At 41.3% G+C, this 23,243-nt stretch overlaps 2 protein-coding genes across 3 annotated transcripts; one reads left to right on the top strand and one right to left on the bottom strand.

The window, feature by feature from the left end:
* Nucleotides 1-961: 961 nt before the first annotated feature.
* Nucleotides 962-1,614, bottom strand: cdkn1ca (cyclin dependent kinase inhibitor 1Ca). Its single transcript, XM_070831639.1, has 2 exons — nucleotides 1,191-1,614; nucleotides 962-1,062 (listed from the first exon to the last, which is right to left on the bottom strand). The coding sequence occupies exons 1-2, from the start codon at nucleotides 1,612-1,614 to the stop codon at nucleotides 962-964; spliced, it is 525 nt and encodes a 174-aa protein (XP_070687740.1).
* A 3,175-nt stretch (nucleotides 1,615-4,789) lies between these two features.
* trpm5 (transient receptor potential cation channel, subfamily M, member 5) lies at nucleotides 4,790-23,217 on the top strand. Of its 2 annotated transcripts, XM_070845283.1 has the most exons (26): nucleotides 4,790-4,843; nucleotides 6,638-6,705; nucleotides 7,545-7,701; nucleotides 7,794-7,974; nucleotides 8,395-8,561; nucleotides 8,691-8,868; nucleotides 9,795-9,859; nucleotides 10,286-10,471; nucleotides 10,828-10,927; nucleotides 11,117-11,235; nucleotides 11,923-12,270; nucleotides 13,278-13,421; nucleotides 16,043-16,166; nucleotides 16,383-16,528; nucleotides 17,346-17,458; nucleotides 17,559-17,660; nucleotides 17,992-18,250; nucleotides 20,036-20,154; nucleotides 20,263-20,395; nucleotides 20,500-20,674; nucleotides 20,857-21,025; nucleotides 21,119-21,297; nucleotides 21,558-21,690; nucleotides 21,883-21,955; nucleotides 22,068-22,158; nucleotides 22,935-23,217. In XM_070845283.1, the coding sequence occupies exons 1-26, from the start codon at nucleotides 4,817-4,819 to the stop codon at nucleotides 23,078-23,080; spliced, it is 3,702 nt and encodes a 1,233-aa protein (XP_070701384.1). In that variant the 5' UTR covers nucleotides 4,790-4,816; the 3' UTR covers nucleotides 23,081-23,217. The 2 variants fall into 2 exon arrangements, with proteins under 2 accessions (XP_070701384.1, XP_070701306.1); XM_070845205.1 differs by lacking the exons at nucleotides 4,790-4,843; nucleotides 6,638-6,705; nucleotides 7,545-7,701 and having other exon boundaries at nucleotides 7,848-7,974; nucleotides 22,068-22,208; nucleotides 22,935-23,051.
* Nucleotides 23,218-23,243: the final 26 nt, after the last annotated feature.

Raw genomic sequence — 23,243 nt, 5'->3', positions numbered from 1 at the left:
TGTATATTACAAGTGAGTGTTTTGGCATTCTGAACTTTCTACCCTATCTGCTGCAGGGCCCAGTTGCTGGAAGAAGGAAGCTTTAGACAAGTAAAGCCTTGACTATGGATTTGTGAGGCATTAGTTGGAGAACTGAGTTTTCTCAGCTATTTTGTCTCATTTTACTCACCAAATTAAGATGGTGATTCTTTCTTATATGATTAAATAAAGTAGTTTGATGTGTTGGAGGCAAATGATTGAATTTGAATCTATCAAGAAAGTAATTTGGACCGTGGAATATTGTGCTTTTGTCTGTATATGAAGCATTTCACATTTAGCTTTAAGCTGAAAGGAAAATTCAACAACATAAAATATAATAATTACTTAGTAAAACATTTATTAACATTGCAATATTTCTGAGCATTTACAAGCTTTTGCATCACAGTTAATGTCAGGCAAACATTACAGAGACAAAATAGTGCTTTTCTATGCAGTTAACAGAAGCAACTCATATGACAGACATTCACCGACAAGTTTGACAAAGAGGTGAAACATACAGTAAACAAAAATACCAATGAAATGAAGACAAAAAAAACAAAAAAACATCTCTAAACAAACATGTAACACCATCGGTTCAAATAATGCAAAGAAATTAAATAAAAAATCATAAATAGAATAAATAATGCAAAGTGGTATAACTTGACCCCAGTTCACAAACTAGAATTGGCAATGAAGTAATAAAAATAACATCAAATACAATAAAGTACATACTATAAAATAACATCAAATAAAATAAAGTACATACTATAAAATAACATCAAATAAAATAAAGTACATACTATAAAATAACATCAAATAAAATAAAGTACATACAATAAAATAACATCAAATGAAATAAAACCCTTTGGTGCAGTGAATAGGCCTTGATCCAGTCCATTGAAATGTATGTTAAAATATAAGTGGTCCATTTTCAGTTGCATGCTCATCTTATTGTTTTGCACTGAGCTGCTTCAGAGGAAGATGAGTGAAGAGGACTCAGGATGCTCTTCGTGTCTGTCAGCCTCTTTCTCTTTGCAAAAAAATCTGCCAAGACAAGCAAGAAGAAAATAAGACGTCAATTCACCTCTTGTCCTGTCATAGTAAGTGAACATCTACAGGAGCATGACGTGGATCATGGATCATAGATCATAGATCATAGATCTGTTCCTCACCTGTGATTCGCGCGCCGTTTCTGGGCTTGGCTGCCGGTTTTGAGTGCGTCCTCTTCCTCCGGACGGGCGTCACTTCAGCGGGACGCTTGCGCGTGTTGGAGATGCTGGAGCAGTTCTCCTGGTCGGTGCCCGAGCTTTCCCCGGGGTCGCTGAGCCTGTCGTCCCCCTCAGTGTTGGAGGGACAGACGGCCTCCTTCAGCTGGTCGGACTCCTGATAGAAAGCGGCCGCGCAGTGAGTGGGTATTTCCTCCCACTGAAACCTGCCGGCCAGCGGCGTTTCACTCTGGAAGTTAAAGTTCCAGCGGCGGCTGTCCTGCTCAGAGATCTCCTTCAGCCTCTGCTTCAAGTCCCGGCGCAGCTGGTCGTGGTCCACCGGGCCAAAGAGACTCCTGCAGACCGACTCTCTGCGCCTGATAGGATCCATCCTTTAAGGGGTTCTGGTGGAGTTTTGATGGGAGAAGTCTTGGTGGACTTTGGTGGTTAGCTGTTGATGCTGTCTCCCTCTGGTCTCCTCTGGTCATCACGTTGCTGCAGGGCGATTTAAAGGCTGCAGGGCGCACGGTGTCCTGTTTGTACACAATGAGCAGAGGCTGCCGATTGGCTGCAGCTCTCTGAATTGGCGGATAAAGGGAGAGGGCGGGATCCATTCACTGTGGGAAGAGGACCACTGAGACCATCAATAAAAGGCTCTGGTTCCCTCTGGGACTCTTTTGTGTAAAAGTCTGTCCTATCAAGTAATGATCCATGATGATTTATTCTGTTTGACAGCACATGTGCATTTTGAAGACACATCTTGTCATCTTGGGTTCATCTTACTTTTCATTTAAATCATTGCAAACTGATAGTAAGAGCAAAACAATCCTAAAAAACTGTAGCTTAGCAGCCACTGAATCTCTGTTAATGTACTTTATGCTTTTTTTTTCTTAATTGCAGAGCGAAAAATTGCAGAAGTGCAGTTTAGCCTCCATCAAACGGTGACTCATGGCTACCACAGGGTGCCTGTGGGCCATAGGGGCCGAAATGAGCTTTTAAATTAAGTATATGGTCTCAAAACGAAAAGTAGTTACAATCAGGAGATGATATTTAGTTGAAATTACAGGTCAAGACTATGGTAATTGAAAAGTATTGCTTTAATTGCTTTTTTTTTTACTGTTGAAAGAACAGTTTCCCACGGAGATTAGAGTTGTGGAACGGTCCTAATTTTTGCACTTTCTTTGGAAAACTTAAATTAATTTTGCTACTATATATTATTATAATTTCCACTTGATCAAACAGATTTTTAAACTTTGACTGAGGCACTTAAGGAAGGCTCTGTTCTCACTCACACAGTTCAACACATTTATAGCTGCCAGTAAAACCACAGCCTGACTTGCTGGCCACTGAGCAGCTCCACTGGAGAGGTAGGGGGTTTATGGGCCTTGCATGAGGGCCCTTCAGTGGTGGTAATGAGGGGGAGGATTTTCCCCACCCTAGATTTTGCTGATGAAGGCTGGGGGAGGCAGTTCTGTGGAACAGACCAAAAGAAAAAAGAGCCAGAATTTGAAAAAACACAGCTCTCTGTCTGCAGCTCTCCCCTCTCCTCCATGGATGTATAATGAGAAGTGGATACAGCGTTGGAAGTGTGGCCCCGTTCATTCCTATGAAAGCTGCTCAGTGGTGTATGAAGCCAAAAGAGTTTGACATCCCGGGGATAGAAGTGCCTGGATCGTCCGTATTGTTGAGCCCATACAAGCATGCATACTAGTGTCTTGGGTCGGCTATCTTCTGGTTGGCCATCCGCTAATTTGAGTGGGGATGAAATTATTTAATGGTGCAGCTCTTCTAGACTCTCTAAATGTTATCAGACTGAACGGATCACATTCTGAAGTTGAAACAAATCATTCCCTCGGGGCTTTGCTCTCCAAAGAAGTTATCCACTGACTTCCAGACATTTCTTTCACAATGTAAGTCCATGGAAAAGATTTTTGGGCCCAATCACGTCAAGTGGCGAACACCATTGTTATTATTACACAGTTTGGCCACTATGTAAAATTGGCCTCAAAGCCTGGTGCAATTCCTGGGGGCTTGCTCTCCCTCCTTTGTCCTAAGCCCCTTCACCACTAAAGCACAGGCATTTGCATGTGTTTTACACTTATAGGAAAATGAAGTCAGCAGCTTCAATCAATTGTTCTTGTGATCCCAGTGGTTGTACCGTGTAATTACCGTTACCTTTGTATTACCGTCCACTTTTCCTTGCAAACATGTGGACCTCTAAGGCCCTTTGACGTTAAATGCTGTGATTGGAGACTCTAATGTTATTTAGCGTTAGCAACATAAACATGAACTAGAATTAGCCACAGCCTTTGGCTTTGAATGACTAAACTATAGGAACATTCAACATAGCCGCTCATCACCTGCTCTCATGGTAAATCTATATACACAATCTGACAAACCACTGTGACACATTTAGGGATTACAGGAAAATAAAACTAGCATGAATTTAAAGATATGAGTTATGTTACGGTCAGCAGGAAGCTAACCTGTTAGCAACATTCAAGATTTCAATGAAGACACTCATCGCTTGCTTTCATGTTAAATCTACAAACACAACGTACTGATGTGCTGTAAGAGATGCTATAATAATGTTGACACAAGCTAACGGACCAGTGCAACACATTTAGATATTACAGGAAAGCAGAGCCAAGAGGTGTAGAAGTCTAGTTTTCTCTTTCTGAATTACAACATATTCAATGGCAGAGGTGTGGACTCGAGTCACATGACTTGGACTCGAGTCAGACTCGAGTCATGAATTTGATGACTTTAGACTCGACTTGACAAAATGTAAAGAGACTTGCAACTCGACTTGGACTTTAACATCAGTAACTCGTGACTTCACTTGGACTTGACCCTTTTGACTTGAAAAGACTTGCTACTTTCCCCGAAGATTACGGACGGAGACGCAACAACTTCCAACTTTGTTCGACATTTGAAACTGCACAAAGAATAGTAAATTAAGCTAACACTAGCTTACAGGCTAACTAATTTAACTGCTAGCTGCAACTCACTGATAGCGTCACTGTGCTAACACGGTTTAAGGACTCGAAAGGACTTGAAACTCAAATGGTAGGACTTGGACTTGACTTGAGACTTGTCGGTCTTGACTTGGGACTTGACTCGGGACTGGAGGGCAAAGACTTGAGACTTACTTGTAACTTGCAAAACAATGACTTGGTCCCACCTCTGTTCAACGGATTTTTTGCCCAATGACACCAAAGATAAAGTGGCTATCCCAGCTTTAGTCTGGCGACCTTCGAGTCCCCTATTCTTAAACCTTTGACTTTGTGTGTTTAGCTGTCCTTGAACATGTTGTCAACAAGTTGTCCACTTGCACTACTTTTTCTAACAGTTAAGTATTTGAAATAAATGTGTCATTAGGCAGGAGTACGTGGTCCTGATGAGAATCAATGTGCAGCAGTTGACCATTATGCAAAGCAAAGATGCACAGCGGGGTGCGGAGTTGGCCAGAGGGAGAGCCCCACCTCTTTACCACTTCCTGATGGCCCAGGTGGTTCACTGGACTGTGAAGGAAAAACCTGCAGCCTTTACAGGTGAGGTTCAGCCAGAGGAGAGGGACATTCATCTCAGACATGCAGGAAAGACAAGACACACCTCTGGTGAGTATTTAGCAGCCTTTTTTTGGTTTGTTTTTCACTGTAAGAACGTCTAAGTCCGGCAAAATCCTATCTGGTTAATGTGCTGTTATATTATGACCAGTGTATTCACATAAAACATCTACTCTGTAAGTCAAGGATGATAAAGCGACATGGAGAATCATCCTATGTTTTATGTGCTGTATAATGGAAAATTGTGTATGATTTCATATCTGGAGGATGTTATTACACAGTTGAAGAGTTTGACTTGCAGATGAAGCAGAAGTTGTGGGTTTTGTGTTTTTCTGAACCTAAAGAGATTTACTTACCTTAGGATCTTTACAGTATTTCTACAAAGGTGTTACAAATGTAGACACATATTTCATACATTTCTCCCCTAACCCTAATTAAGCAATCCTTATATTACCACAATTGCATACTTATATTAATAACCAACACTTTGTATGCGCAATGTCTTACCTGTCCTGTTTTAAGGTTAGGTGAAACATTGTTTTTTCAAGATAAAAAGATCAGGCACACAAGATGCTGAAAGTTTAGGTTTCTATTGGTTTCTATTATGTACACTCTTAGGACAGGAGTATGGATTTTCACTTTAGGGACATTGCTTTTAAGCAAAGTTTCTATGATTTGCAAGTGTTGCAATACGTTAAGATTCAATAACGAATGCAAATTTTGAAACATTTTATTGCTTTTTCTTCTCAGGGATTCATCTTATAAGATTAAAAGAGGTTTCTGCGTGTGTTCAAAGGGTGTTGCTGGGCACTACAGTTTCACACATGCTCACAAACTGTAGCTGCGCGTTTTCTGTCTGTTAATGCACACAAATAGATGAAGAAATCCCAGATCATCATTTCCTCTGCAGAAAAGAGGGGTTCATTATGCCAGACTTCAAGCAAAATGTAAATTGTGTGTACGTGGATGGATGTGTGTGGTAATGAAACACACATTCACACACACACACACACACGCATAGGCGAGCATCCTTTCCTCTACCTTTGCATGCAAATCGTTCTGTTTGCATGCCCAATAATTTTCCCTCCCATACCCAGGCCTGTAGTCAAATAAAGGCTTCCACAACAAGCTGCTCACTTACATTAAAACAGATGGCTAAACACAAATTGACTCTCTGAGTCTGTGTGTTAACCACGGCACCACAATTCTATTAGAACACCCAGTACCCAGGGAGACAACTGCTCTTCTTCAAAGAAATATGACAAGAAAAATAGCACTTGTGCTCAATTTTTGTTATAAGCATCTTTCACGCACAGCTCAAGTGCCCACGCAAATAAGGCCGGCTGATAAAAGTCTGCTCAGGCAAATGGATAATCTTATCAATAATGAATGAGTTTCCTTTCTGAACCCAGTGTCATTTATTTCAATGAAAAGAGTCTTTAAGAGACAAACAGACTGTAGTTGTTTTCATTGTAAAACAATAACTAAGTACAAACCGAGTCATAATGTCAAAAGAATATTTCAGACTGCTCAGTACAACTTATATTCTTGTCATTTGACATAATATCAGAGGGGTTTTATGTTCAGAGGTTCTGGTGGGATTCCACAGTATTGTGGCCCAGTTTTCTTGGTTTCATTTATATGAGTGACAGCATTTTGTGTATTTCTAGTTCAAACATAGTGCAGCAAGCACTTTGCATATGAAGCGAGGATGAAAATTCTGCCAACTTTGCATTGACCACAAGTACTTCTAAGAACCCTCCTCTCTGTGAAAAGAGTGGTGAGTGAGTCATAATGCATTTAGTGGAAAATTGACATAATATCGGTGCATTCATTTGCTTACAGGGGACGCTTCAGCCACGGACACGATGTCTGCGATGTGGGGACGTACTGGAGTGGTCAGAGGAGCACAGGTGTGTGTGTGTATGCATAAGTGAAAGGTCAGCCTATTCCCTCCGCATGAGGTGATGTATATAGCAGAATTGACAGAAACAAATTCCAGGCCTGCTCAGTATTCATGATTTAGAAATCGCCATCAGATCAAATGAAAATACACATTTGCATTTGCCGTCGCACCCATAACAGTCCAGTGACTATCAGGTCATAAGTAGAAGCAAACATTTGTACTGAACTAACGAGCCTTAACCAAGTATAGTTTACTGCTTAGATTATGCACGAGAGCTGATCATAATGCCGTAGCTGTTGAAGAGAATCCTTTCTCCAATGTTAAATACTACAAGCAAAGTTCCACATTCTTTATACAACAGATTATGGACGATGCAGCCAAATCATGAGGCACTCAGAATACCTCCCACAAGGCAAAATCATCTAAATAAGTTATTTTTCCTGATAGAACATGTTCATAGATTTTTAATCCACCCCTGCATCTGGATCTGCTTCAACAAATTATGCATCGTGATGCTGTAGAAAGCTTCGACCCTGTCTGGAAATATTAGAGCTTTGCCCAATTAATGATGAAAGTGTAGGTTATAGTATACTGTAGATTAACGCTGAATTAATGGTGAGTTTGAAAATGGCTTGGAGTTTTGCACTCCTGTCCAGGCGTTCGCTACACCATGGGAGAGCAGGAAGAAAGAAAAGACTTGGTGCATATTTATGAGGAACTTAGCGATAAGGATGTTCCAGGTCAATGGCAGATCAGAGCAGCAGAGGTATTTTTTTTGCCTTTTGTGTGTTGGTAGAAAGTACTATATAATACAACAGATTTATCTTTTTAATGTGTTTCTCTCAGTGTCCTGCTGGGCTGTTCCTGCTGCTCTACAGTGGATGAGACGCTGGAGAATGTAGCCAGAGGTCTGGCCAGCAGAGTGAAGAAGGAGAACAATCACTGGGCAGCTGGAAGAGTGGGCGACATTGACTTCATTGGCTCTACTAAAACAAGAGGGAAGGTGAGTATAGATAACAAATACCGAAGCTTATATAACCGCACACAGAGTTTGTCAAGCAAAATAATGACATCAAGTCGTCTCTTTGTATCCAGTTCTTAAGGGTGCGCAGCAACACAGACCCAGTGCAGATCTACCAGATGCTGACAGAAGAGTGGGGCCTTGCTTCTCCACACCTGGTGGTGGCGCTGGTGGGAGGAGATGAGCTGGCTCAGATGAAGCCCTGGCTCAGGGACACTCTGAGAAAAGGACTTGTGAAGGCTGCACAGAGCACAGGTTATCAATCAATTTGCCAAAACTGGCCTTGGCTCTCGAACTCGAAAGTCACTGATAGAGAATGGCTTCTCTGTTGCCGTCTATTGGAAGGTCGTAGAATAACTAGAAACACCTCAACAAGATGAAAGCCGGCCCTCTATTTAGATGTTCAAAGTCCAAAATGAGAATCATGAATTTGCATTTTTCATGTAGTTTAAATGCATGAATGGTGAAATATTTTCATGAATTTTAATGCACAGAATGCTTTTAACCGTAAGATCATCACCTAATTGGCATAATCAATAGGTCAGCTATTTTTATGGAATGGAAGACATAACTTGTTGGTTTGATACGTAAACATAGTAGAGAGTCGTTCGTAGTGTACAAAAAATTGTCGATTCCACATACACCCACATATGCAAGTGCTTCTCTATTCTCTAGGGGCATGGATTTTGACTAATGGCCTTCGCTTTGGCATCACTAAGCACTTGGGCCAGGCGGTGAGAGATCACTCCCTGGCCAGCACCTCCTCTAAAGTTCGTGTAGTGGCCATTGGCATCGCACCCTGGAACATGATCCACAATCGAGAGGCTCTACTCGCTGCCAAGGTTTCCATACAGACACAGACAATATAGAGCTAATAAAAACAACAGCAGTGTGCAAATATTTACATCTTTCACATCAATGTGTTCACGCTGTCCACTGTCTGTCTGCACACTTGTATTTATGTTTTCAAGGTGGACGAGCCGGCAGCATACAAGCCACAGGACTTGCCTCACGGATCAGTGTATTCCCTGGACAGCCACCACTCTCATTTCGTGCTCGTGGAGGAGGATCCCAATAGACCAGGAGCCACCAGTGAAATGAGGGTGAAGCTTCTGAAGCACATCTCTCTTCAGCGCACTGGTTATGGAGGTAAAACTCATTAGGTCACTGCTGGGAACCATTAATGGAATGAGAATCTTTACTTAAGCAGTAACAATTATACCTAATTTAAAATGACCCCATCAAGTGTTAGAGTCTTGCACTTGTGTAAAATAACACAAATGCAAACACTAGAATATGAGGAGTAGGAGTACTCATTCCGTCAAATGGTTCCTTTCATGGTATTAAATTATGCATTAAGATGCATTGAGCATTATTTCGCCTTGGTGCTGTTCATAGTACAGGAGGCTGCTTCATATTTTATGATCTTCATACGGCTTGCTGTAAACTCATATACCTCAATATTGTACGCAAGTGCAGAAGTCAAGTAAATGCACATTTAGAACTCTTTTTTAATATATCTCTGCAATTTAAATTCTGTATGTTGGTTATAGACTCTCCACTGCCTGTAGAAAAAAAAACACCGGCAATTGTCAGTCAGTAGAGTCGTCTAAAAGGAGCGTCAGGAATGTATATCGCCTCACCTGCGTGCTCATGAGCACTGTGTAAACAAAACAAGGACACATCAAAAACATTGATCCAGCGTCCAAAACTTCACCTCTCATTGCCTTTCAAGGCCACTGTCGCGTCAAGTTTTATAATGCTTTCCTTTTCTTTTTCTGGGAAACCCTCACACATAGTATGCAGCTATAATTATACTGGTTCCCAACTTTTTGGTGAGGACATCCCATGGGGTCACAGGATGAATATAAAGAGCTGTGAGATGATTAAGAGGGAGTAAAAAAAAAAAAGGAAAAGTATTTCTTCAGGCCTAAAAAAGTGTTCAAATTTAACAATCTGGGGGAGGAGCACCTCTCTATGCTGCTCACAACTCACAATTAACATAATCATAATAATGTGACACTCAATAAAATTCAGATAAGTACTATCATGAATATACCTTTCGGTGCTTGCAGGCGCAGGCAGTTTTGAGATCCCTGTTCTGTGTCTGTTGGTCCACGGGGAACCCAGGATCCTAAAAGTAAGTTTCATTTCATTTCGCTGTGTTAGTTACTCAAGAACTTTAGACATGACCGCAAAGAGACCTTTTGAAAACTGGATATCTCTTTTGTCACGTGAGACTGTGCACAATCTGACTCTGAACAGTAGCTTCGGCTTGAGAATTAGGCTCCAGATCAAATTTTGGTTGTGCCACCTCCTGAAGTAGTGAGCCAAAGCCAGACTGCGCAACAAATTCTTTCTGTTCTCACAAAACTAATCTCTTTGGCTAGAAAGCTCGTCAGAGCAACCAATTTATTTGCATAAGTAGAGCCATGAGCGAGATTGTAGAATACAGCTCACTCTGATCAATATAATTCTCTGTTTATGTTTATTTGAGAAGTTATTTAGTGAAAATGGATGTTTGTGAGTTTGCCTGCAAGTCTGAACACTGTGTCCCTTTCTGCAGAGGATGTACAAAGGCATTGGCAATTCGACACCATGGCTGATCCTGGCAGGCTCGGGAGGCGTGGCTGACATCCTCGTCACGCTGATGAATAGGGGCTGCTGGGATATGGACAGTGTTCATGAGCTGCTGCTGGACACCTTTCCAAATGCCCACCACAGCACCGACATCAGTAACTGGGTCAAGCTGGTGAGAGCGCTGTGCACAGCATGGAGGCAGGCACATACACATCACATGAACTGAACATTGCCAGAAAAATGGGGCAAACTGGGAAAGATTGTGAGGGAAGCTAATGTGGGATTTTTTTTATCCTTATCTTCAAAAGTTGTATGTGATGACCTAATTAAGAATATGATGGAGGAGGAAAAAATACCAATAATGTAATAACATCTTTTTTTAAGCTAACATACGCAATGAAGGGATTGTGATTTTAGAAAGTAATACATTAGTCCTAGAAAACTGCACATTTATTCATTTAAATGAGGTATTATTATGGTATCATTAAATGATGGTATGTAATAACTGACTATCAATGTGCCAATCAGATCCAGAAGATCCTTGATCATGGGCATCTCCTTACCGTACATGACCCTGAGCAGGAGAGCTCTGAGCTGGACACGGTCATCCTCAAGGCGCTAGTCAAGGGTAAAGTACATTGTGAGAGATATGTTATCGAAAAACGTGCAATTTTCTTAGGCTGTACAATTACAGTTTTTGAGACTTGACAGGTGGATGGTGGAGAAAGAGCCTTGACATTTTGAGCACTGAGCATGGAGGTTGTGAACCTGTTAACATCTTGTATGCTGTGTGTGTGTGTGTGTGTGTGTGTTTCAGCTTGTAAAAGCCAGAGTCAGGAGGCTCAAGACTTCTTGGATGAACTGAAGCTGGCTGTGGCCTGGAACAGGGTGGACATTGCCAAGAGTGACATCTTTAATGGAGATGTGGAGTGGAAGGTGAGACGAATGCATAGTCATTCGAGGTTTGTCACACTCTGGTAATTAAACCTGTCTCACATTCAGTGTGGTTGAAACTGTAAAGTTCAACTTACAATCAAGTCAAACTTCAGAATTAAAATCAAAAACAAGACTTCTAGTCTCTAGTCTACTACCATACTAGTAGTTCTATGAACTACTAGTATGGTAGTATGGTAGTATGGTCACTATCTATATCACTATCTACTATGTCACTATCTATATCTATATTTTAGTGTGTTAGTTTGCTAACACTTAACATATTAACAGTCAGGACACACAAATGTCAGTGGGATTCATCCTCTGGGGACCATGAATTCCTGTACAAAATTGACAATCCAGTAGTTTTGAGATATTTCAGTCTGAACCAATGTGATGGGCCGATCAACCAACCCAGAAACGACCACCTGACTGACATTGCCATCCCTATCATCGCTAATAATTTTTTTTGCATTAGCTTTTCTTATGTATTTGTTTACATTTGTATTCAATCGAGGTGAAAGCGACTTACTGACTAGTGACTTATTAGATATCTAAAACTAAGAGCGGCAAGCCAGTGGAAATTGTAGTAAAGGGGAAATGAACCTGACAACTACAACCTTTTTCATAGGAAGAAGAGAAAACAGCTGCTTTATGAGCCATTGTAACAAAGACAAATGATCTCTGCAGGCATGCGATCTTGAGGAGGTGATGATGGATGCGCTGATCAATGACAAACCCGACTTTGTGCGCCTCTTTGTGGACAACGGTGTGAATCTGGGCGAGTTCCTTACCTACGGTCGTCTGCAGGAGCTTTACTGGTCGGTGTCAGAGAAGAGCCTCCTTCACAACCTCCTCCTCAAAAAGTACGAGGAGAAGCAGCTTCTGCTTAGAGCTGCCAGGACACCTGGTCCACCTGTGCATCATCCGCCTGAGCAAGGGGACCGGAAACCCCGCTTTACCCTGTATGAGGTTGCCAAAGTGCTGAAAGACTTTCTGCATGACTCCTGCAAAGGCTTTTACCAGAAGATTCCTGCAGTAAGTGATGTGCACTGTTTCGAACGTTTCCAGTAAATCATATACAGTAAGAAACTATAAGAACTCCTTTCAGCTGATGCATTACATTCCACCTTAGATTGCTTCTTGCTGTGGTTCTCATCCTTTCTAGCTTTTGACAACTTAAAACAAAGCAATGTCTATTTGTGACCCTTTGTCACAGTTTGCATTTGTCTGTGAGTTTTGAGCAGAGTGATTTTTTCCCTCTAAAACCCTCTCGAGTGAAACGAGTGTTTCATTTGAAGCTGTTATGGGCATGAAAGATGCAATGAAATATACCGACTTCATGGTAAACACACTCAGTGAATCCTTGATGGTGACCTCGTCCTGCAATAGTAGGAGAAAAACATCAAATCTATCCAATCCTAACTTTCAGGTAGTCCTGCCCTTCTGTCTATCAACTCAGTCTTTCTCTCCAGAACAGATTTTTCATTGGTTTTCTCTTTGGAATGATCTCCATCTGTGTAATGTATTTCCCAATAACCTATTTTGGCAGGAGATATCATTTTTGAGGAAATGAAAAGGCCATTATGTGATGCCTTTAAGAGATGCAACTATCGAAGTAGTAGTTTTCCTGTTTTCTGTCCTGTGTCAGCATGCAACATGTTCGATTTTCCTTGTGACTCAGTGGAGAGGTCCCCCATGCTGAGCACTGCTGGGCAGAGGCCTTCAATTTTACCACTATTGCAAAAAGGAAGAGATGGATCATTGAGAAATCTTGTCTAAATACACCCATTGCAAGGATCTGCAATGTATTTACTCCTCTCTATGCTGTGTAATGTATGTTTGCACCATGTTATACAGCTAAAAAAGGTAATAATCCCATGTCGGATATCTCAGTTGATGATCAAAATCAAATTGTCACTTGGCCGAAGCTCTTGCTTGCAATAGATTGTATTACTCATGTGATAACTGCATGTTCTGTAAACTGTGTGCAGCTACCCTGTTTACGCTACACATTTGATACAGATAGTTTACTGTGTGTTCAGGAGAAGCCGTCGAAGGGTCGACTGTTCCACAGCCAGAAGAACCTGGCCGAGTTAGAGGAGCGCTGCGAACATCCTTGGAGGGATCTCTTCCTCTGGGCGGTCCTTCAGAACCGACAGCAGATGGCTAACTACTTTTGGGCCATGGTCAGTCTTGTCAGCATCTTTTGTCAGTTTAGCTCCAATTCATATTAGTTTGTGTGTTTCAATCAATACAAGTCTGAATGTGCCTGGCATTAGCAAAAGTTACTTAAACCTAACTGATGTGAGCTGAATTATACTGTGATAGTTTGTATTCCAGGTTCAGTGCGAATAAGAGTGATGTGGGCCAATACAGTGCAGGTGCAGGTCAGTCCTGCCATATGAAAATGTCACTCTAGATAAAAGAGCCCAGCAAACAGCATATTTATCAAGAACTGGGGTGAACTAAAAAGCTATCTTATCACCGAGAACATTATTCAAATGAAGGTCATGCTGCTTCATGGGGCAGTATATTCAATGAGCGTTGAGGTAGCGCAGGCGTATCTAAAGTCCTGATGAAGTTAATGAGAAATATATCCTGACACGGGATTGATGTCCTATGAATAGCTTAAATGACACCAATCAATGATAATCGCTCTTTGTTTTCAACATCTTTTCAAGGCACCTTTCATTTCTTTATTGCCCTTCTCCGAACTAGGGGAACCAATTATTGTAATCTCACAAGCGGTCATCCGGATGTGCTCCTTTCCTGCGTCTTACTTCAAACATTATCTGAAATAATGGTAATTGCATTCAGCGTGTGTACATCCCCCACTGCAAATCGTTGTCCAGACTCTGGGTGGAATATCTGCATTCATAATTTGATTGTTTGAAGTATCTCTCATGTTTAAGGTCTCATCACAATTATCCTTGCAGATGAATAATGCCAACCAAATATGCACATACATTTGAACCCCGCAGTAATATCATACAGTGTGACGTATAAGACTCCTTGATCATTTAAATAAGGAGTTATGGGGTCCACATCACTGAGTGTAACCCTCTGTGAGCCCTCTCTTTTAGTAAGTTGTTCTTCATTTCCATATTTGTCATGTTAGTACTATAAACATTTCTGGTACAATATATGGAACACCTTAGGGTTACTATTAACTGTTGGTTAGAGAAAACGACAATGCAATAAATATAATGTACCACAATGCCATAATAGGTAATTACAATTTCTTATCAAAAATGACAAACTCAAGATTGTGATTGGGAAAAAGAGTATATTGGTTAACTTTTAGCTTTTGTGTTCCCATAAACGCCCTCTTCCTTCTATTCCCGCTATCCCCACACTGTAAAATGTAACTGATCACTTTAAAGACGAAAAAGAAGCAAACTACAGACCTCTCAGGGATAAGTTTAACTGTGTTCTACAGATGTGACTTGGTACTCGGTCTTTAGTGTTACTGTTCATCACACTGTTTCTACAATATTTCTTGTAGTTCATAGTTTGCTGGCGTGAAAGAATGCATTTGCATCATGAGTGAAGTTATGGCCACTGTGAGCGCCTTCCCTCCAGTACGGGAGCAAAGGGCCATTTTGCATTATGATAGATGATCAAGCTGTTTCTGGTTTTAAGAAACAGTTCGCCAATTTCAGAAATACGTTTATTTGTTCATTTTTGTTATTAGAAAATTAGTACCACTATAATATCTGGCCGTTTCTTATCAAGCTGGACCTAGGAGCTTAGCCTAGTTTAGCATAAAGACTGCAAACAGGGCCACAGCTTTTTCCAATTAACATATTATATATTGTTTGATTAATCTGTACAAAAACTGAAAGTGTACCAACAACAAGTTGTGGTTTTACATGCCAAACAATTTCTTGGTAGGGTGAAGACTATTTCTTGGAGAAATGTTGCTTCTGACAGACTTGTCTATCTTCTTGCGTACCTCTCGGTACGAAAATAATTAATCATATTTCTCTAAAACTTGACTATTCCTGAAATTAATAAAGAGCCATGTCAAAGGTTTTACATATCTTCACCTATACTTAGAACTACCAACGATTTTCAATTTCCATTCAATTAATTCATTATCCACAGGCAGAGATAGTGATGCCTTTTATTTTCAATCTGCACTTTCAAGCACATAATGTAAGGTAGATTAAAATAACTGAAGTCGCAATGTTCACTGAGCTCAATGTCATAGTGCACAGAAATGAACCGAAGTTGAAGTTGAAGGAAGGAAAAGCACATTCAAAAAAATCTTTAAAACTAAGTGTGTGCTTTGGAAAACTGAGCAGATAAAAAAAGTGAAGTGAATTATAGTAAATGAGCACAAACATCTCACAGCTGTAAAAACACCAATTCAGTGATGTCCAGGGTGAGAGTGCATTTGGATCCATGAATCCATAGTCATTAAAAACTGTGATAGCAGGTTGGAAGCTGCTTCAATTAGTTTCCTGCTGTTTTAGTAGACAGGCCATGAGAACAACTACATCTAAGATATTAATGTTTTATGCTGTTATAGCTTTTAGGTCTATAACTTAAAATCCCAACAGTTTGTCTTAAATTATGCATTGTACGTTAGAATGACTGTAGTTTACATGGTCATAAAAATCAGACTGAGGGTTGCTTGAAACAGTAGCGCGACTCACAGGTGGAAATGTGTCTGTTGCAGCCTGATGCACCGTACACTCCATTTAGATGCAAAAAGAAGCAGCTCTCTAAAATTCTAAATTAGATCTCTCAGATCCCTCTCTCAGACCCATTTCTTGGATCCAGCTTTCTTCTAATCCTTCAGGGCCCTGAGGCAGTTGCGGCAGCGCTGGCGGGTTGTAAGATTCTGAAAGAGATGGCACGACTAGAATCTGAAGCTGAGTCTGCACGTAGTATGAAGGAGGCCAAGTATGAGCAGTTTGCCCTCGGTAAGTACATATGCCGTTCGATGGCAACAGCTGACAGTGTGATTAGGAGAAGTTAAGGTCAGACTTAGCAGGAGGCTCGTTCACTAACTTTAACAACACAGCAAAACTAACACAAACAGATGCCCCTGGAAGGGGATAAAATATGAACATGGATGTGAATGTGAATGTGAGAGCCAAGTGGCTGACACTGTGTACCTACTGTTCTTGTTGAGGCAGATGTCTTCGGGGAGTGTTACTCCAACAGTGAAGACAGGGCTTATGCTTTGTTAGTGAGAAGAACACACTGCTGGAGCAAATCTACGGTCCTTAACTTGGCAACAGAGGCAGATGCAAAGTCCTTCTTTGCCCACGATGGAGTGCAGGTAACAAAGATACACATAAATATGCTAGTTTGGCTCCAAGTTAAGTAATTCTTTCAGCGACTGTAACCTTTTTAACTTAAATACTTAAAGTTTGAAATTATTGTGCATTTTGATTGTGAGGTAGTTTATTTTACTGCCTTATGTGTCGAATTACTGTTTTACAGATATTAAAAAGTTTTCCCGGGTATTGCATGCCATTACATGCTTACTGCGAAGTCATGTATTTTGCTACTCACCAGACTCCATTTAGGGCACAATTTTGGCTAAATATCGCTGCAACAGGCGTCTTTGTCATTACAAAGTCATCAGTGAGAGTTAATTGGTATCCAATGTCAGCAGGGAAAGTTGCTTTGCTGAAAACTCCTGACAGTGAAGTAATATTTTCATAAAGCGCACAGTTGGAATAATAAAGCCTTTTTAAAGGGGAATCTGTTCATTATAATTCAGTCCAATGTTTCAAAAGAAGGTGGATTTTACCAGTCTGTTACAAAGGGTGGAGAAGCCCATGACTAAGCATCAGGTGTCCCGTCATCTCATGTGAGTGAAATCATCCTAAACTGCAACCACACAGCTGTGGGGGAGGAAATGTGTCAAATTCATATGAAATAGTTTGACGAGGTGGGGGGGGGGGGGGATTGTCATACAACTAAAGTAACTTCTTGTATGATTGTCACCCAGATAAGGGCACAGGACTGTAAGGCAGAAATATTTAAAGGACAGTGGTGCCCTCTTGTGGTGATGTCAAGTTAATTTGTCCCTCTTGTGAAACTCTGTCTGACCCCAACATAAATCATACGAAACTACACTGTTCATGCAGGCTCTGCTCACAAAGATTTGGTGGGGGGCGATGACGACGGACACAGCCATCTCCAAACTTGTGGTGTCCTTCTTCTGTCCACCACTCATCTGGACCAACCTCATAAAGTTCAGGTGATCAGTCCGTACTCTGCCTCACCGTTTGTCTTGGCCACATGGATGTACCGTATGTCTTTTTCTTGTGCGCGCCGACACTTTCATATGTGTGTCTCAGTGATGAGGAACTTGATCATCATAATGGCCACGAGCAGTTTGTGGAGCTGGACAGTCTGGATACAGAAAAGGCTTTGCTGTTGACTGACGACGATGACCCTCTGTGAGTTCAAATAATACTGAATTCCTGTGAAATAATCAGATAATTGTCTTTGTTAAATAATAGTTCAGTTGATTCAAATGCCGACACACACACAGACTTGAACATAAAACATAATAAAATCCATGGAACATTTTAGAAAAATTAGTAAAACACACATTTTAAACACAGGCTCACACAAAAATCAGAAAACTCAATTATCAGTGGCATTAACATCAATCATTTTCCACTGTTCCAATTTACATTTAGATCATGATATAGTTGTTACTTATGTTTTGTGTGTAAAAACAGTTTGAGAAGCACTTGAGTGTCTCTTCTACTCTTTATTTTCCAGGGACTCTTCACCTGGAGGTCCAGCAGCTCAGAGCTGTGCGTCTGTCTGGTGGCGTTTCTTACTCCGCCGCTGGCGTCGCTTCTGGAGCGCTCCTGTCACTGTGTTCCTGGGTAATGTCATCATGTACTTCGCCTTCCTCTGCCTCTTCACCTACGTGCTCCTGTTAGACTTCCGCCCACCGCCGCCCCTCGGCCCCGGAGCCCCGGAGATAATGCTCTACTTCTGGGTCTTCACCTTGGTGTTGGAGGAACTTCGACAGGTGACCGTCAAAGCATCCAACCTCGCTGGCTCCTTTATAATCCCGCTGCATGTTTCCAAACACATTTTAAGCTCTCAGAACATTATTCAATGCCATTCTCATTAGACAGTGTTCAGGCCTGACAAGCCAGACATATCTGAATAGGAGATGATGTGAATTGCTACAATGAGCTCATTCTCTCTGGGGTTTTAAGGATTCATGAGCACTTCACCTTTCTGCCTGACTCCCTCCCGGTGAGCCAGGTCATACAAGCATGATCCCTTATTGCACTGATCCCACTGAGCCCTCCTCCCTTGGGCACAAAAGTCCCAGATGAGACAGCCCTTCACTGCTGTTCCCTCTGCTCGCTTTTTTCAATATGCATCTCAGAAAGAGTTGAACAGAACTATGGCACAGGCTTCTAAAAAAAGAACCACCCTGCTACAGGCGGCCCTGGCTTGCTGCCGAGCCCAGGGGTGAATGCGTGTCCCGAAAGGAAGAAGATGCCACGGGGGCCCCTGTTGTTACCATACTTGTCACAGAACAATGTTACAAACTGGAGGTTAACCAGCTTCTTCAATCTGATGGACAAGTGCACAGCTGCTCACTGTCACAAAGTTGTGACAAGCAATATGTTGTTGCATGAACTGATGTAGGTGGTTAACGATATATATATACACAGTAGCCTATATATATTTTTATGTAAACACATGCAAAGTATTTTCTGTACTTGACATTTCAGCAGTGCTGCAAGTAAAGGTCCAAGTAAGAAGCAGAGACTCCCATTATATTTTTATTAAAATACTGTGTTGGGGAATTCTGTCTCTTCAAAGACACTGAAACTGAACAGATCTGACCTGACAAGATCTGGTAGGAGGAGATTTATCAGTTGTGTTATTGACACGGTATCTATGTCATGTATGTGAAATATGTGATTTGGTTTCTTATCAGTCGACCGTCCTGGCCATTCGTCTGATGCTATAGCTGCTACAGTTATAGCTGCAGTATGTAGACATCTTGCTGGCCTTTGTTGCATGACAGTCAGGGCTTACACACCAGTCTATCACTTTATGAGAGGAACATTCTGCCCTCAGCTTGTTCTCAAACCAATTGTGCCATCAAGGGACCGATCCCTGGTTCTTGATGCACTCACGGGTGCCCTTTTCAAACCACAGGAGACAACTCAACCTTACACTCAGAGTGTCAGAGACACTTTACAGGATTTAGGAATTGGGGCACTGCAGGTGCTTCAAAAGCAGCAGGGCTGTGTACCCGTTAACTGCCTTTTGGCCCTGCAGGTGTGTCTGAATAGGGCTCAGCTATGATAGAGAGAAAACTCACTTGTGACATACCGGATGGTTTAAAAAGGTTTATTGAAGGCTCACTTACACTGAAACACCTTGAACTAATCAGGGTGTGAATACATTTACCAATGAAATATTGTAATGTTCATGATGCCATTTATATTACAGTCCAATTACTTGATACGATAGCACAAAAAAGTTTAAATACTTTCAAAAATGTATGAATATTCTAATTTCTGTCATAATAAATCAAAAATGCCACTCGCATAATTTTGTAGCAAATTATCGTTGCTGCTTAAGCACACAAAGAATATGCTAACAAATAAAAATGAAATTAGAAATGAAAGCGAGGCTCAGTCAGCAGCAGAAATGAATGTCACATCACGCTTTTCATACTGATGAGGTTGCTGGAAAACGGCTATGATTTTCTATTGATTTGTTTTTTTACATTTACAAATAATTATGTCTTATAGTAATGCATTAATATCTTTTACTGACACAGAGCTTCTTCACGGATGAAGAGATGAACATCTTGAAGAAGTTCAAACTGTACGTAGAGGACAACTGGAACAAGTGCGACATGGTTGCCATCTCACTCTTTGTTGTTGGGGTTTCGTGCAGGTAATTGATGTTACATGGCACTGATGATCCTCTGGATCCTCTACGTTTGTTGTTATGAGAGTCTAGGTTGAATATGAAGAAGGGGTCCATTTTCTTCTGATTTTGTAGGATGGTGACTAACACTTATGAGGCAGGAAGGACAGTTCTGGCGATAGACTTCATGGTTTTCACTCTACGTCTGATCCACATCTTTGCCATTCACAAGCAGCTGGGCCCCAAGATCATCATTGTGGAAAGAATGGTGACCAAAATATCACATTTCTTTCTAAACATTCTAATTATGCTAATCTTAGGTGGTGTCCATGGACAAGAAGATAAAAAGATGCATCTGTTTCTCCTTTCCAGATGAAGGATGTTTTCTTCTTCCTCTTTTTCCTGAGTGTGTGGCTCATTGCGTACGGCGTTGCCACTCAAGCTCTTCTCCACCCCAATGACCCCAGAATTGACTGGGTCTTTCGCAGAGCCTTGTACCGCCCCTACTTGCACATTTTTGGCCAGATCCCCTTGGAGGAAATAGACGGTAACTTTCCATGGATGCAAACTTCAACAATTATTCAGTGTTAAGAAGATGTGCCTTTGGAATGTGTTTGTCCATGTTGTCTTATATTTTGATAATTTTTTCAAGTAAATATCTATTTAAGTTTTCCTGAATGTTATGTTTTCTAATTCAGATGTCTTTTCCTTTCATTAAACGGAGCACAGCTGCTCGAATGCCCGAAATTAACTGCACCAATGACTCAGAGGAGATTATCCTGGGCCTACGGCCGCCATGTCCCAACATCTACGCCAACTGGCTGGTCATCCTGCTCCTGGTTATCTTCCTTCTTGTCACCAATGTCCTGCTGCTCAACCTTCTCATTGCCATGTTCAGGTCAGGGGCTGGGAGTCTGTCCATCTGTCTGTCTGTCTGACAAAATGAGTCAAGCTAATGGCTTTTTGTTCTTTCTTCCCGTTTCATTTGCAGCTACACATTCCAGGTAGTGCAGGGCAACACAGACATCTTTTGGAAGTTCCAGAGATACAACCTGATCGTGGAATACCACAGCCGTCCAGCACTGGCCCCGCCCTTCATCATCATCAGCCACCTCTCCCAGCTCCTCTTCAGCCTGGTCAAACAGCCTGAGTCCAAGCAGGAGCATCTTGGTATGAAGGTTATACAGGCATATCTCAGCATATTTCCATTAGAAACTATTAAGCCATTCTCCTTTATTTCAAGCAGACATTGTAATAGTTTCTCAAGGCTTATCTGGCTGAATTAAAATGAAATGAAATGCTGGAAAACACACTGTGTGCTTATCTCTGTCCTTCACCTGCTCTATTCATGGAAATTGCCTGTTGGTTAATTGGTTATTGGACTGCCTCCGTGTGTGTGTGTGTGTGTGTGTGTGTGTGTGTTTTGCCAGAGAGAGAGCTGCCAGCAGGGCTAGACCAGAGGCTGATAACATGGGAAACTGTGCAGAAAGAGAACTACCTGGCCAAACTGGAACGTCAGCATTGGGAGAGCAGTGAGGAGAGACTGAAGAGTACCTCCTCCAAGTAATTGCTTCTTTTGCAATTGTCTGCAACTGTCATATAAATCAAATTATGAGAAGATACAATCTTTTCAGCAGAAACACTCCTAGCACCAAACTGTAGCTTGTTTTACAGCTATTCTGCCCCATAGTGGTAAGAAAACCAACCTACTGCAGCACTGAATATGGTTTTAAAAGATTTCTGTTTGTGGCCAAGGGTTCAGAGCTTGCTGAGGATTGTCGGTGGTTTCAAGGACCAAGAGAAACGACTGGCATCCATGGAGGCTCAGGTAAACCTGGAAAAGTGACACACAATCTGGTTGCTGTTTCCTATTTCACACAAAAGTCTAGTTTGTAAGTAATCTTTTGACAACCCTCAGTCATATTTGGCTTTGTCTCCAGGTCAAATATTGTGGAGAGGTGCTGTCCTGGATGGCAGAGTGCTTTGCTCAAAGCACGCTCAAGTGCGGGAAAGAAGCTCCAAGAGCTCCAAGTGAGACAAAAATCAGAAACAGGAAAGAGTGACTTATAATAACTAATTATGTGAGAACAGGCATATAGACCATATTATTCTAACTTAACATTAGTCTACTAACACTTATACATATTATATACAGGGTTCACAAAAAGTTAGGGATATTCGACTTTCAGGTGAAATATATGGAAAATGTAAAAAGTGAATGCTGCAGTGATATTATATCATGAAAGTAGGACATTTAAGTAGAAGCATGCAATGGTCATTTTATTCATCTTAAACAATTTATTGAAAGAAAATCTAACAACAGTGGTAGGTATACCACAACAAAAAATTTCAATGTCTCAGTAAATTGGGACGTGGCCAAAGGACGTCCACTCCTCTCCTTTCTGTGACTCTTCCAGTCTCTGTATCACTGTTACAACCTCCTGATGACACTCTGTGACCCTCTAAGCTCAGTGAACACCTCCGTCTGAGGACTTCCTGTTTGAAGCCTCGCTAATAATATTGGTGGATTCATGGATCAAACCTGTTGTGAATGTTGCTGTTAAGCTTCTTGTTAGAGAACAGCAACTTGTGCAGAAAGTACTGAGACACTGAACAGTTGGACATGTGCATTCAAAGGTTTAGAGAAGGTCACATTAAGTTCACCTGGAAAGGTTAGAATGCATTTTAGCTTCATCCTGAAATTTCACCTGAAAGCCGAATATCCCTAACTTTTTGTGAGTAGTGTATATATACATATATACACATATTTTGATGTTATGGAATATTAATAAGGCGTGAAATTTCAGTGTCTCTAACAGGCTGCAAGCCAAGCAGCCCCAAGGACGCACCTCTGAGTCAGCCAGAGAAAGAAGTCAAGCAAGAACGGGGGGAAACCAGACCAGGTCACCCAGGATATGGAGCTAACAAAAAATTTCCTTTCATTGATGAATAAAAGTGGAAATGATGACTGGCAGCACGCGGACATGTAATCATGCTACTGTGTATGAGGGTTTTTTTGTAATACTGATGATGGTGTAATTGGGAGAAAGGGATCACTGATTTGGTTTGGACTTAAACTAATAAAATAATGTTGGATGTATTCATAGACGTCGCCC

This window comes from Pempheris klunzingeri, chromosome 1 (assembly GCF_042242105.1).
Source record: "Pempheris klunzingeri isolate RE-2024b chromosome 1, fPemKlu1.hap1, whole genome shotgun sequence".
NCBI lineage: Eukaryota > Metazoa > Chordata > Actinopteri > Acropomatiformes > Pempheridae > Pempheris > Pempheris klunzingeri.
Note: the sequence above shows the minus strand (reverse complement) of the source record. Positions and strands in the feature narration are given on the sequence as shown.

Coding starts and splice junctions, on each gene's coding strand:
- cdkn1ca (XM_070831639.1), bottom strand. CDS start 1,614: ATGGATCCTATCAGGCGCAGAGAGTCGGTCTGCAGGAGTCTCTTTGGC. Junction 1,063..1,190: donor AAACGGCGCGCGAATCACAG/GTGAGGAACAGA, acceptor TTGTCTTGGCAG/ATTTTTTTGCAAAGAGAAAG.
- trpm5 (XM_070845283.1), top strand. CDS start 4,817: ATGCAGGAAAGACAAGACACACCTCTG. Junction 4,844..6,637: donor AAAGACAAGACACACCTCTG/GTGAGTATTTAG, acceptor ATTTGCTTACAG/GGGACGCTTCAGCCACGGAC. Junction 21,026..21,118: donor CTTCTCATTGCCATGTTCAG/GTCAGGGGCTGG, acceptor TTTCATTTGCAG/CTACACATTCCAGGTAGTGC.